This window comes from Sapajus apella, unplaced genomic scaffold, assembly GCF_009761245.1.
Source record: "Sapajus apella isolate SASKATOON/1434 unplaced genomic scaffold, GSC_monkey_1.0 scaffold55, whole genome shotgun sequence".
Classification (NCBI taxonomy): domain Eukaryota; kingdom Metazoa; phylum Chordata; class Mammalia; order Primates; family Cebidae; genus Sapajus; species Sapajus apella.
In genome coordinates this window covers 13446499-13462133 of record NW_022436995.1, presented here as the reverse complement: position 1 = coordinate 13462133, position 15635 = coordinate 13446499, and the positions used below count along the sequence as shown (strand labels likewise).

Below are 15635 nucleotides of genomic sequence, written 5' to 3'. Positions count from 1 at the left end.
GGCCTTACTGCCCAGGCTGGTCTTGAACTCCTGAGCTCAGCTCAAGTGAACCTCCCACCTGGAACTCCCAAAGTGCTGGGATTAAATTGTCCTTCCTGCTTTATGCGCATTCATTCAGCAGATACTCACCAACTACACGGTTAGTGTCAGATCTGTGCTAGGTTCTCAAGGTACAGAGATGGGTGAAGCAAGGTCCCTGCCTCACTTGTTGGAAACACATGTTATTGCATCAGTCTACTTGGGCTGCTAGAACAGAATACCATAAATTAGGTGGATTAAACAACAGAAATTTATTTTCTCATGGATCTGGAGGCTGATGATTCAAGATCAGGGTGCTGGCAGGATTGGTTTCTCATGTGGCCTCTCTTCCTAGCTTGCAGGCAGCTGGCTTTTCACTGTTAGTCTGCGCATGCACACTCCTGGTGTCTCTTACTCCTATTATGTGGACACTAGGTCCTTATGGAATAGGGCTCACTCATATGACCTTATTTAACCTTCATTACTTCCCTAAAGACCCCATGTCCAAATATAGTCACATTGGGAATTAGGGTTTCAACATATGAATGGGGGCCAGGCACAAGCCTTAATTGTCTTTTACAACTTAGGAACTCTTCTACCAGAGTCACAGGTCCACCTGGTTTTAAGGGAGGGGACATAGAACAAACCTTGATGGGAGGAGCATCAGTGTCACATTGTGAAAAGAACATGTAGATTGGGACATCTTACTGCGACCATCTTGGAAAATGTATTCTATAGTGACTTTCGTGGGACAGATCCTAAAGAAAAAATGAAATTTCTCCAAGCAAAAGTGGGAACAGGTCCACTTAGGCAGGAGAATCAAATGTGGAAAAGTACATGGTTTAGGAGCAAGTCAGCCCTGTTTTGGAGCAAGAATCATGGTAGAGGGTTGTAAAGAGATGATGCTGAGAATGAAGGGTTGGACCAGGTTGTGAAGGGCCCATGTCAGGGTAGGTGATGGGGAAGCCATAAAGGTTTATAAGCAGTTAACTGATGGCAAGTTCTTTGTTGAGAATTGGTAGGAATGTGAAGGGTGGATTTTGAGCAGTGGTTCTAACCTGTTTCGCTGCTTTTCATCATCTATTACCTAAAAAGGATTTGTAGCCCAAAGATGGGAATATAGGAGGAATGGGTGGGAACAGGTGCAGTACTTGCATCAGAATCTCATTTCGAGGTTGTAGTTTGACTTCCCTAGAGACACACCCAAAATGCAATTTAATGTGATTCATATGGAGAAATAACTTGAGACCCTGACGCTGGTTTAAGAGGCCATTGTAGGGTTTGTGTAAAGGGAGAAAGGACCCTGAACCAGACTTGGTAATGATGTAGAAGAGGTGAGATTTGAAGATAACCTGAATAATAGGTTGGATGTGGTGGAGTAAAGAAAGGCAGTCAAAAACGACAGGTTTTTAGTACTGGATATCTTGTTTAGTTTTTGTTTTTTGAGACAGCATCTCACTCTGTCACCCAGGGTGGAATGTGCATTGGCATGATCAAGCTGACTACAGCCTTGACCTGTCACGCTCAGTGTCCCAAGTAGCTTGAACTACAGCATGTACCACCGCAGCCAACTAATTTTTATATTTTTGGTAGGGACAGGATTTGCCAAGTTGCTCAGGCTGGTTTCAGACTACTGAGCTCAGGCCCTGGCCTCCCATCTTGGCCTCTGAAAGTGTTGGAATTATAGGTGTGAGCCACCTCATCCAACCCAGTATTAAATATCTTATAGCAACTAATATGGTTAGGCTTTGTGTCCCCACCTAAATCTCATCTTGAATTGTAATCCCAATAATCTAATCAAGGGAGAGACCATGTGGGGGTAATTGAATCATGGGGGCGGTCCCCACGTGCTGTTCTCCTGATAGTGAATTCTCACGAGATCTGTTGGTTTTTATAAGAGGCTCTTCCCTGCTGTTCGCTTGGCGTCTCCTTCCTGACACTTTAAGAAGGTACCTTGCTTCTCCTTCACCTTCCATCATGACTGAGTTTCCTGAGGCCTCCCCAGCCATGCTGAACTGTGAGTCAGTTAAACTTCTTTCCTTTTTAAATTACCCAGTCTTGGGCAATTCTTTATAGCATTATGAAAACGGACTAATACAACTTTATGAGGGAAGCAGATAAAAGATAATTGTCACCGAGTCTTCACACATTGATTTGCCCAAGATTTCTTAGCATCAAGTGCCAGAGGGGCAGTTGAAGCCTGGTCTTTCCCATTTCTGGTTCTATGTCCATGCCATGTTGTTGCCTTTAAGAGAGATGTAAGAAGAAGAGTCAAGTTTGTAGAAGAAGACATATTGGATTTCAGAGGAAGAGAAATGTACATACATTGTTGTGGGGTTTCTAATGAAGCTTCTCTGTCAGCCACTGAAAATGAGAAGCTGGTTTTTAGGAATACATTGCGAAACAGGGTTGCAAGTTTTGGAGACACTGGCACTAAGGTTGAAGCCAGAGACAGGATAGGATCATCCAGGAAGAGAAGAGGAGAAGGTAAAAATGGTGAGGGTGGAATTCTGGGAGGCACCAGTATTTAAGGGGCTGGCAGAAAGGCGTCATAAAAGTAAAGGATAGAAGGAATTTTATGGAGCTTCTAGGAAACTTCTCCTGCTTCTAAATCAGACACTGGTGCCTGTTGTTCATTGATTTTAAAACGATGAAACCTGCCGGGCATGGTGGCTTGTGCTTGTAATCCCAGGACTTTGGGAAACTGAGGCGGGCGGATCACCGGAGACTGGGAGTTCGACACCAGCCTGACCAACATGGAGAAACCCTGTCTCTACTAAAAATAGAAAATTAGCCGGGCTCAGTGGCATATTTCTGTAATCCCAGCTACTTGAGAGGCTGAGGCAGGAGAATCACTTGAACCTGGGGAGCGGAGTTTGCAGTGAGCCGAGATTGTGCCATTGCACCCCAGCCTGGGCAATAAGCGAAACTCCTCAAAAAAAAAATAAATGGTGAAACCCTCATGTTAATATATTCATTGCCCCTGGAACTGGCTTCACCCTGGCCCTTGAAACATACCTTGGTTTTCTCCCCTGTGTGAATTCTCCATTCTAGCTAAATCATTCTTATTATGTCCAAACACAAGGTAGTCCCTTTGTGTACAACTTTGTGCATATTTCCTATTTGGGCTTCAGTATCAGATAAATCATGGCATAACACCTATTATGCCATGAATTCATAGAGAAGAGGTTCCAGCAGCTCAGGCTCCTTCCCACTGGTTCTCACAAAGTGTGCTGCTCTGGGTGGAGCAGGCTGGCGCGTCAGCTGAACCCAGGTACCTTTCTCTTTGGCTTTCTTCTTTTTCTGATCATTTTCCTTCACACGTTTCAGGAAGCTGTCTTGGCTTTTAGAGTGCTTAATGTGCTCAGTTTGAATTTGAGCTCCGCCTGTCTGTGGCCTTTGGAATGTTAGTTAATCCACAGCCTCACTTTTGTCAGCTGAAAGCAGTGATGACTAATGAGGGATCTTACAGTGTTTTGCAAATATGTGTAATGTATCTGAAAATGCCTGACTAGCATGGGGTGCTTCTTAAAGATCAGCCACCTTTCTCTGCCTGGATGCAGGAGCTAAGGTTCAGCCCAGGGACAGATGCCCAGCCTTTCCCCCACCCCCCTTTACAGTTCTGTTTTAACGATTATGATTAGCTCTTAAAACAGCTGATGCGCATAACGTAAAGCTACAGAAAACCTTAGAAAACATTTACAGGTGATGCAAAAGAAGGGAGGAGATAGGAAACATCGTCCTTGCCTTAGAGATAGTTTCAGTCTAGAAGGGAGAACTATGCCCTCTTTGCCAGTCCCCCGCCCATGCAACTCTTTTTGGCATTCAGCATCTGTTGTCTTGACCTATCTTCCAATTGTTTCATCTGTGTTTTCTCCAAAATCACACTGTCATTGCTTACACACTTTTTACTAAGTGTGAGATTATTTGGGGGGGGGGAGGATGGGATGGAGGATGGATTGAAGGGCTTCTTGCTATATTGCCCAGGCTGATCTCAAACTCCTGACCTCAAGCAATCTCCACTGCTTCAGCCTCCCAAAGTATTGGGATTACAGGCCTGAGCCACAGTCCTTGGTCTGGTTCATGTATTCAAACTGAACATTTGAATCATTAATCATTCATTAAAGATTTATTGCATAAACAAAAGGAATTCATTTTTTAAAAGCAAATAAACTGTTTATTTGGTCTTTCCTCCTTTGTGTAGGATTAAAGCCCAGATAGTTAAAAATCCGTGGACTCTAAGCATGACAGATCTCTATAGTAATCTTTCTCCTTGTAAAATACACACAATCTTTCTTTGTGTACCGTTTCAGTATCTAATAACCATCATTTTAGTGAAAATGTCCCCATTTATTAAGCTCAAATTTCAAGTGGTACTTCGAAGCCCGTTTCTTTAGGTAGAGAGAGATTATAGCTAATAACCGGACTCTTGTACAAGTACACACACACACACACACACACACACACGTCTTTGTAAATACTGGAGATTATGAAGTGTGAGATTCTGTTTGCATGTCAGATGAGCATAATTTTGTCTTCTGATTTTTTTTTTTTTTTTTAACACCTCTTATGCCATGAATTCATAGGGAAGAGGTTCCAGCAGCTCAGGCTCCTTCCCATTTGTGGTTCTCACAAAGTGTGCTGCTCTGGGTGGAGCAGGCTGGCACTTCAGCTGAACCCAGGTACCTTTCTCTTTGGCTTTCTTCTTTTTCTGATCATTTTCCTTCACACGTTTCAGGAAACTATCTTGGCTCTTAGAGTGTTTAATGTGCTCAATACACACATTAATTCTCTTGGCAAGAATCTTACCCTTGTTTGTTTACAACAATGCCAACAGCATGCTGGGTAACATTGTAGACTCTTCCAGTTTTGCCATGGTAACCTTTGTGGGGTATTCCTTTTTAAACAGTACCCATTCCCTTGATTCTTCAATATCACATTTCTTATAGATTCGCATATACATGGCCAAAGGACAGCTCCATGTTTTCTAAAAGGTCTAGAGAACATACATCGGGTGCCTCTCCTCTTTTCCTTTGTGTTTGTCATTTTGGCAAATTACTGGAAGATGGTGGTTCTGGCTGAAAAGTCTTCTGATTCTTTGTGTCCCTTTATTTCCCCTTGGTAATACAGCACCTTAGGTAATATGCTTTTTACATTTTGGGATGCTATTAAGTTGAGGTAAGTGCAGAGAAAGGTTCTTGGCTCTGGTTAAATATCACATAGAAAGTACATGTAAAATACTTGTTTGACATCTGACACGTAGTAGATGTTGAGTGTTTTTTGAGAAAGGGTCTTGCTCTCCCACCCAGGCTGAAGAGCAGTGGTGCCATCTTGGCTCACTGCAACCTCTGCCTCCTCCCAGGCTCAAGCAATCCTCCTGCCTCAGCTTCCTGAGTAGCTGGGGCTACAGGTGTGCACCACCACACCTGGCTAATTTTTATATTTTTTGTAGAGATGGGCTCTTCCTATATTGCTCAGGCTAGTCTGAAACTCCTAGGCTCAAGGGATTCAACCTCTTTGGCCTCTCAAAGTACTGGGGTTACAAGCGTGAGCCAACATGCTCTGCCTGTTTGTTTTTAAAATTATAAGAAGTCATCAAGTAAACCATGAACCAGTCTGAAAAACTGGTTATTTTCCCTTAGTATTCCTGATGTGATTAGGTGAAGGATGGAAAATGTTTCGTGATAGTGATATTTTTTAACTCAAAATTAGTTCGGAGTTATGGAACTAATTGGGTGTTGCCTTGTATTACAAAATATGCTGAACTTTGTTCCTTTTCTTTTTGTTCTTTTATAACTTTTGGAAGCAGCTTTCCCCATTCTCATCTTTAAGGAGTCTGTAAAATCTCAGCAGGACCAGATATGGAGGGTGAGGTGTTTATAGTTTTTGAAGTATTTTCAAAGACAGGTTTCCCTCTGTTTTTTTGAACTTTTACTCTTGAGACTCGAGACCCAAATCCATTTGGATACAGTTTTTTTTAGACTGGGCTGTCTGGAGGAATGGTATCCCTCCTTATCCAAGTCCTCACTGTCTGAAACTTAGGAACCTACTGGGATTGAGAGCTAGAGATACTTCTATTCCTGATTCTGCCTACCAATCTAATGTTGCATTCATTAGAAATAAAGGGCACCCTATCTGAGGTGGAATTGAGACAGTTTGCAAGGTGTGTTTGGTTTCTTAAACTGTAAGCCTATGAAATGAAAGATATTTTAAACATATCTTTAAGCACCTGCCACATGCATGTCCAGCATGGCTTCTCCTGTGTATGTCAGAGAAGTTCTGGCTTATATTTTCAGTGTTTCTTTACTGTAAGTCATCCCTCTTTTAAAGAAAAGGGCCAAATAATTAGAGTAGCTAGATGTTTTATGCACTGAAAGGCCTAGTAACTCTTAGGTTATGCTTCTCCAGTTGACCAGAGTCATTATGTATGTCCTGAACAAGAAACTGAGTATTTAAATGCTGTTTGGTAGGCAAAACTCCTTTCAAAACATGAATCCCTAGGGGAAAATTAATAAAAAGGACCCTTATAATGAGGACGCAGTCCATTTGTTCTTCTTCATCCCAGTCTCATTCCTCTTCATTTTTGAAGGAAACTAGACAGGAAATGTAACTATGTATTTTACACCAAAATCTCATCCACTGGGACATTTTTATTAATGAGTTTACCTTCTGGTTTCAGAGTTGCTCAGAATTAAATCTGAAGCCCAGTCACCCATGTCGCTAGGGACCATCTCAGTTGGCCGGCTGGGAGCTGCCTGTATGGTAATCCAGCCTCCCTGGTCAGAAGGACATCCCAATAGGCAGAGGCAGGAATAAAGATGACCGTGACAGGGGAAGGGGCAGGAAGACTTCATCTAGCTACCCTAATTATTTGAACCTTCTCTTTAAAAAAGGGATGACTTTTAGCAAAGAGCCCCTGAAAATATAAACCAGACCTTCTCCGTGCACACATAGGAGAGGCCATGCCAGACAACCTTAGGATAAGTTGAGCACCCAAAATCCAAAATGCTCTGAAATCCAGAACTCTGGGGGCACTTACATGATGTCACTACCATATATTAAGTACTTCTATGTGAAAATTCCACTCACGTGGGAGTATTTAATACAGACTTTATTTCATGCACAAAATGATTTAAAACATAAAGTTACCTTCAGGCTCTATGTATAAGGTACATATGAAATGTAAATGAAGTTTGTGTTTGGACTTGGGTTCCGTTCCCAAGATATCTCATTTTGTGTATGTAAATATTCCAAAATCCAAAATCAGAAATACTTCTGATCTCAAGCACTTCAGATAAGGGATTCAACCTGTACTTTATAATTTCTAGACAACCAGGAGTGGCAGCTCTTTAATGTTCCTGGGTCGGTCTGACCAAGGGGTGAGTTGTTACAATGCTGCAAGTGTGCCTAAGTCTGTAAATCACCACTAAACTTGAAGAGACAGGGTTTCAGCTGAGAACTCCAGCGTTTAGGAATTCATTCTGTGTTACCACCATCCTCATTTGTCTTTGGAGGGAAAATGTCTGATACCTAGCCCTTGACTGAAATATGTATTTTGATTGCTCTGTACCAATCACTGTTCCTAAGATATGTTCACTTATTTAATTTTTAACCATAGCTCTATGGGTTAAATGCTCATATTATTGCCATTTTGTGTATGAGGAAACGAGGCACAGCAAAATTAGTGATTTGCCCAAGTCACACAGCCAGCATGAATCCAGTTTGGCTCTGCCAGCGTTTTCTCAGAAATGTTATATTTTTGATACAGTAGCTTTGTTCTGAAATGGTAAGCACCTTTCTTCTCACTTTGTAACTAGTGTGAAAGTTTGCCAAACTACTGAAGTGTCCTGTGTTCTGATCCTAATACATACATCCAGTTAAAGTAATTTTCCTCCTGCCATGTGCTATTTCCAATTCAGGTTTCAGATCTACTTCCCCCATTCTTCTGTTGAATACGGTCCTGAGAAACATTTTTTTGTTAAATGCAAAATAGCTACTCAGTGTTTCTGCTGTTTTCTTTCACACAGTTTTTTTCCTCTTTCCAGAGTCAATGCATGTGTTGATGTGGTGCTCTCAGGGGTGAAGCTCTTGCAGGCACTTGGCCTTAGTCCTGGGAATGGGAAAGATCACAGCGTTCTACATTCAAGGAATGATCTGAAAGAAGCCTTCATTCATTTCATGGGGAAGGGAGCAGCTGCTGAGCGCTTCTTCAGTGATAAGGAAACTTTTCATGACATCGCCCAGGTTGCGTCAGAATTCCCAGGAGCCCAGGTCTGTTTGGTTAAGCAATAGTAAATTAAGGATGGGAAAAGATGCCTTTTTCCTATAGTTCCTAGAAGCAAGCAAGCAACTTTTCATTCCAGTTTGAAGAGGAGAGGAGCAAAATCACTCCTGATTGAAACTGCTGGTCTAGTTGGTGGTTGCCAGATTCGAGCATGCATCAGAATCATTTGGAGAGGCTGTCGAGACACAGATTTCTGGGCCTACTCCCAGAGTTCTGATTGAGTAGATGTGGGATGGGACCCAAGAATTTACCTTTCCAGTGAGTTTTCTGGTTGATCTTCTAGGTCTGAGAACCTCATTTTGAGAACTACTGGCCTGCAGGGTAGAACCTGTTAGTTAGAGAGAACCTTAGTCGTTTCCAAGCTCACCTGGTGATTATATACAAAGCCCTGCATGGTCCAGGCACTTCCTGGAGGCTCACATGGAATAAGAGGCAGTGCTGGGGCTGGAGACCCAACCATGGCTCTTCCTACCTCACCCCGATATGCCTGCTCCTGCATGTACCCCCATTCCCCTTGAGGCTGAGTTTTCGTTGTTTATCTCCCATGTCTTGCACCCCACCCCATTCTTACTCCTCATTTAAACCTGCCTTTGGCTGGGCACCCCATCTGGGTTGGTAGTTCTAGCCAGGGAAGCTCTTAATGCCATTTTTAATTGGCACCTTTCACCGGCAAACCTTTGTGACTGCTTTTATTTTGATGACTGAAGATTTGAGGCTGGGCACAGTGACTTAGGCCTATAATCCCAGCACTTTGGGAGGCTGAGACAAGTGGATTGCTTGAGCCCAGGAATTACCAGCCTGGGCAACGTGGTGAAACCCTGTCTCTACAAAAAATAGAAACAATGAGCTGGGCATGGTGACATGTGCCTGGGGGAGGCTCACCTGAGGCTGGGAGATCAAGACTGCAGTGAACCATGATCATGCCACTGCATTCCAGTCTGGGCCACAGTGTGACCCTGTCTCAAAAAATTTTTAAAATAAAAAGTTTTTTGTCCTTGAAGGTGCCTATTTGAACATTAGAAATGGGCATAGGCATTAGCTGAGTTTCTAAAGGAGATAGCAAGTTAAGATTTTAGTTACCATTTTGACAGCTGAGCTCAGTAGTGAGCTTCTTGTCTCTTATGAGAGAATCTCCATAGTTCTAATATGAAGATGAGCCCACTGCTCAAAAGTCTTTATAATTATAGAATTTAAACCACTAGTTTAAATTCTCTTCTCTCTTGATTCTGCCTTTGTTTCTTGATGAAAAAAACTTTTACAGCAACTTTAGCTTTGTGATGGTCCAAGTTATTTCTTAACATTGTAAAAGCCCCCTTCGCTAAGGGAGTGCCTTTTTGTACTTCTTTATAGTTTAAGGCAGGTTGACTGATAAACAACAGTTAATAACCATTATATGAAAATTCTGAAATCCGCTTTGTAGATATCTTACTATTTTCCAAGATTTTTTTTAGTAAATTCTAGCTATCATGGTTAAATAAAACATTAATTAAGGCTGACATGTTAAAAGGACAAATTTCAACCTGCATATCACAAAAGGTTTTAAATTTGTCTCCTAAAAGCTGTTGCTGTCCCACCTGAATTCAGAGGTTTGTCAGCACAAAATTGGGATGAGAGTGATGTCTGCCATCTAGAATTATTTACTGTAAGCTTTTCCAAACTGCAACCCAGGACAGCTTCGAATGTGGCCCAACACAAATTTGTAAACTTTCTTAAAACATTGTGAGATTTATTCCCCTCCCTCCTTTTTTTTTAATAACTCATCAGCTTTCGTTATTGTTAGTGTGTTTTATGTGTGATCCAAGATAGTTCTTCCAGTGTGGCCCAGGGCAGCCAAAAGATTGGACACCCCTGGTTTAGTCTATGCCTCTGCATGGGCTGAGGACTAGGAAGGTGGGATAGTAGCATTGAACCCAGGCAACACTATTGATGAGGCTTTTCAGCTTGCGTAATAGAACAGTAACCTTATCTCCTATGTGTCAGATTTCTGGCACGTGAATCCACCCTTAGTCAGCAACGTGGAACACCAGCCCTGAATCTGTTCTCCAGGTCCTCACCTGAGAGATGTGGTGTTTAAGGGAAAATACTGTCCTATGTTAGGGCCCATTATCTTTAGAATTTACTCCCAGGAAAACCTTTATATTTCCTAACACATCAGTGTATTTCTTCATTTCTCAAAATTTAGCAACAAACATCTACTGAACACTTAGAAGACAGTCCCCGCCCCGAAAGAGCTAGTCTTGTGCCCAGACGATAGTGGCCCAAGGGGACAAGAGCCATGTTAGAGGTTTGTTCAAGTTATAAGGGGTAGGAAGAGATCTGTAATCTTACCTGGTGAGGGCAGCGTGAAGACAGATGTCAGTGGGGAAAGGGTAACAGAGAAGGCATTGCATAAGAGGTGACACTGCAGCTGATTGTTGGAAAGTGATCAGGGGTTTGCCTAGTACGTATATGAGAAGGGGAGGGTGTCCTAATGGAAGGAAACAGCATGTGCCAAAGGCAGAGAGACAGAGGAAGGCTGACTTGGAGAGCTGTAAGCAGCAGGATGTGGAAGGGAAGGGCAGGAGATGAAGGTGGTAAGGAACGCATGGGTTAGATATAAAGCCCGTATGTGCCTCACTCAAGAGTTAGATTTGGCTGCGCTCGGTAGCTCACGCCTATAGTCCCAGCACTTTGGGAGGCCGAGGCGGGTGGATCATGAGGTCAAGAGATCGAGACCATCCTGGTCAACAAGGTGAAACCCCGTCTGTACTAAAAATACAAAAATTAGCCTGGGCATGGTGGTGCGTGCCTGTAGTCCCAGCTACTCTGGAGGCTGAGGCAGAAGAATTGCTTGAACCCAGGAGGCGGAGGTTGCGGTGAGATCGCACCATTGCACTCCAGCCTGGGTAACAAGAGCGAAACTCCGTCTCAAAAAAAAAAGAGTTAGATTTTAGTTCATTATAGTATCTAGTGAATGATTCTCCACAGGATAGTGACATTTTTCTTCGTTTTAGAAGACTATAATGTAGAAGATAAGCCAAGCCCTGTCCACACTTTTCATGTTTTCTATGTCTGTTCTGGCTACTTGTAAGCTCAGAGCTAAATTTGATCTATAGTTAAAGCAATCAGACTAATTTTCATGGTTGTCGTATTTATTTCTTCTCCTTATAACTCACTTTCTGTGTTTCATTAACTTAATCTGTATCCTTTGATGTAAAATCATCTCAAAATGTTTTTGGAAAAATGGACTGTAAATTTTTTAAATAAATAATGATTAAACTTGGGTGATTTGGTTGTATTAAAATACTGTCTAAAAGCCTTGAACTCTCTTACAGCACTATGTAGGAGGAAATGCAGCTTTAATTGGACAGAAATTTGCAGCCAACTCAGATTTAAAGGTAGGTCAAAATTTCAGATTAAAAACCTGTGCCTTTCACTAGTGTTTGAATAATTTTAGCAGCAAGAATGGGTTTCTGTTCCTTGATTCAACTTGCTATGTACCTGCTATGTACTAGACCCTGGGTCTTTTGTTAGGAATCAGTAACAGTAGGAGGTCAGTAGTAACTGATATTTCGTGAGTGTTTACTGTGTGCCTGACATTGTCTTTAGTGCTTTACATAAATCATCTAATCCTTGCAATAACCCTGTCAGGCTAGTTGGTCCTGCTATTGTTCTTCCTTTCTACATGAGGAAACTTGATTAAGAGAGAGGTTCACAACTGATAAGTAATGGAACGAGGAATTTAACCCAGGCAGTCTGACCCAATAACCCATGTTCTTAGGTACCATATCATGTAATAGGAGCATGTGGGCCTTGAGACTGAGGATTATACAAGCAACGAGAGAAAACATAGTTAGCCATGTTGGTGAACTTGGATCCAACTGCCAAAAAATAAAAGCCACTAGATGACAGTCAGTAGGGGAGTGTCTTCAAGACTTAAATTGTTTGGTGTAAGTAGAATTAAAAATTGTTGCCATGTTCACCATAACACCTGAATAAAAAGTTTTTCTTGCTGTGAGTACCATAGGCCTGAGGGGGGAGGCCAGCAAGAAAGTTATCACTGTTGTGCTGTAAAATGATCAAGGTTTGGGTTAGAGCAGCCAGAAAGGAGACACGTATATATCTAGAACCTACTACGGTGGCTTGACTAGACCATACGTGGGGAACAAAGAAGAGATTTAGCGAAGATGATTCCTGAGTAAATAACCTTGGTCAGTGCAGAATGGTTGTGACTGCTAGCAGTAGGGAATGGACTATGAACAGTCTTCTTGTTTTGGGGGACCAGCATAAAAATAGAAATGTGGGTCAAAGTGGTGGAACCAAAACCCAGAGATGAACTCAGTAATATGGATAGGTCATCAGCAATTTCAGGGAAAAATTCATATGGAGCCATGCTATTTAGCTAGTGGTAGATGTACTTTCAGTTTTGAGAGGATATTAAAATGTGAACATTCATATTTTAATAGGAATTAAGTTCTCATGGAATATTAGAGTAGAAAATAGACTTTTAAGAAAGAATAAGAAAATATAGACTTTTGCAGTCATCATGTTTATAAATAGTAATTAACTCCCAAATAGAGAAGATTATAAATTCCAGGGCTGACCTTGGGAAGTATTACCAACTAATAGGTAGAATAAAAGGAGATTGATCATAGGCCCTTTAGAGAGAGGCCAGGCCATTCCCATCGGAATCCCAGGAGTTTTCATGGGTTTCTAAGAGGCCACCCTCCTGATCCTGAGAAATAATTCTGGCCTCTGGGAAGACAATACCCTGGAAGCCATAGCTGAGTTACAAGATTGACCTTTCAATATTGACCTCCCCTAGGACCAGCATTTGCTCTTGGTCTCTGGAGAAGCTGGCCCTGGTACCAGTCTGATTGGAAGGCATTTTAATAAAACAAGTCCAGCTTTGGTAGGAGATTGAGGAAAGAAAAGTATTCTATTACTCAATCATCACAACAATCTTATGATTTCAGAGATAAAGAGATCTAGAGAGGCTAAGTAAGGTGCTCAGGGTCACCTGGCTAATAAATGATGGAGCCAGGATTCAAGTGTCAGGCTCTGCCTTTGCTTCACCACTCAGTATGCACTCTAAAAGAGACTCAGTTTACCTTGCTGAAATGCTTCTCGTGTAGCCTGAGAGATCATCTGAGAACTACAGAGTTTAAGAACTAGGTATTTTCCAGAGGTAGTAATCTTAGCTAGCACTTCCTTCTGCAGTTTTTTTATCATATATCGGGCACTGTTTTAAGTTAGGTGCTTTATATATGTATGAACTTATTTAAATCTTCACAGGGCCCTATAAGGGAAGTCCTTTTATTATCTCCATTTTGCAGATAGGAAAAATGAGGGATGGAGAAGTTAAAACTGGTGAAAATCACATACCTAGTAATGGGTAGAGCTGGGAATTGAACTCAAGTAGTCAAGCTCCAGAGCCCATTCTCCTAACAGCCATGCTATATTGTATCTCAGAAATAGATGCTGATGAATATAGTAAAGGAAGTTTTAATGGAATGATAGAATAAAAGCCAAATTTCAGGAGAGGAACCGTGCCTTTAAAAAATATACTTGTGGAATTTAGCCAAGAATTAGGAATAGCTATTTTATTTTGTCAAATGCTGCTTTTGTTAAATTACTGAGGTTATTGTGTGTTTAGTTTGATGTATGGTAATTATATTAAATTTCACATATTAAACCAACCTTGCCTTTCCTGGATAAAGCTTACTTAGTTCTGATATATTCATTATTGTTTTCATATATTCAATGTATTAAAATTTTGTTTAAAATCTTTACATCAATGTCCGTGAAGAATATTGGTCTGTATTTTTCTTTTCTTGTAATGTCTGTGGTTTTGCTGTCAGGGCAATGCTGGCCTTATAGAATGAGTTGGAAAGTGTTTCCTCTTTTTTCATTCATTCATTCATTTATTTAGAGACAGGTTCTGGCTTTGTCACCCAGGCTGGAATACAGTGGCATGATCTCGGCTCACTGCAACCTCTGCCTCCTGGGCTCAAGCCATCCTCCCACCTCAGCCAAGGTCCTGAGTATCTAGGACTACAGACACATGTCACCACAGCCAGCTAATTATTTTGTATTTTTGGCAGAGTTGGGGTTTCACCATGTTGGCCAAGCTGGTCTCAATTCTTGAGCTCAAGCAATCTGTCTGCCTCAGCCTCCCCAGAGTGTTGGGATTACAGGTGTAAGCCACCACAGTGGGCTTCTCCTCAATTTTTTTTTTTTTTTGAGACAGAGTCTTGCTCTGCCCAGGCTGGAGTGCAGTGGCGTGATCTCAGTTCACTGCAGTGTCCATCTCTCAGGTTTAAGTGATTCTCGTGCCTCAGCCTTCCAAGTAGCTGGGACTACAGGCATTCGCCACCATGCCCAGCTAATGTTTGTATTTTTTTAGTAGAGAAGGGGTTTCACTGTGCTGGCCAGGCTGATCTTGAACTCCTGACCTCAGGTGATCCCCCTGCCTCAGCCTCCCAAAGTGCTGGTATTCATCCACCATGCCTGGCCCCCTCTCCAATTTTTAAAACAGTTTGTGTCGAATTGGTATTGTGCCTTCCTTAAATGTTTATAGAATTTAAGCCTTCCCAGGCCCAGGGTTTTCTATGTAGGAAGGTTTAAAATAACTTTGATTTCTTTAACAGATACAGGGAAATCCAGATTTTCCTTTTTTCTTTTTTTCTGAAAATTCAAAAAACCAGATTCCTTTTTTTAAAATGAGGCTTAGTAGTTTATGTCTTTCAAGGAATTTGTCCGTTTCTGCTAAGTTGTTGGATTTATTTGCATAAAGTTAATTATGGTATTCTATGATTCCTTTAAGATCTCTACAATCTGTAATGATGTTTTCCTTGTCATTCCTGATATTGGTCATTTGTATTTTCTTTTTTTTTTCCTGATCAGTTTGGCTAGAGGTTTATAAGTTTTATTGCTCTTTTTAGTAAGTAATGAGCTTTTGGTTAATTGGTTTTTCTCTATTTTTCTATTTCATTGAATTTTGCTTGCTTCAGATTTAACTTGCTCTTCTTTTTCTAATTTCTTAAGGTAAGAAATTACAGTCATTGATTTGAGACCTTTCCTGTTTTCTCATATAGGGATTTAGTGCTATAAATTTCGCCTTAAGAACTGCTTTAGCTGCATCTCAAAGATTTTGATACGTTATTTTTATTTTCATTCAGTTAAGAATATTTACTCATTTCCCTTTGTTTTATTGAGATATGCCATTTAATAACTATTCATGGACTACTTAGAGGTATGTTATTTAGTTTCTAAATATTTGGGGATTTTCCAGATGTCTTTCTGTTACTGATTTCAAATTTTTTTTTTTTTTTTTTTTTACTTTTCTCTTTTT

The 15635-nt window shown here is 41.2% G+C and overlaps 1 protein-coding gene across 9 annotated transcripts in view; it reads left to right on the top strand.

Annotated features, from left to right (window-relative positions):
• Nucleotides 1–15635, top strand: part of ADPGK (ADP dependent glucokinase) — a 40368-nt gene that overhangs the window by 1420 nt on the left and 23313 nt on the right. For 5 of the 9 annotated variants that reach the window (XM_032244747.1, XM_032244749.1, XM_032244752.1 and 2 more), the window contains exons 2-3: nucleotides 8064–8289; nucleotides 11617–11679. The exons of 1 other annotated variant lie outside the window; for it this stretch is intronic. In XM_032244747.1, coding sequence (XP_032100638.1) covers nucleotides 8064–8289; nucleotides 11617–11679 — 289 coding nt within the window. Of the gene's footprint in view, nucleotides 1–1720; nucleotides 2036–8045; nucleotides 8290–11616; nucleotides 11680–15635 lie in introns of those variants that run through there. 3 more of the 9 variants (XM_032244746.1, XM_032244745.1, XM_032244750.1) reach the window with 2 other exon arrangements.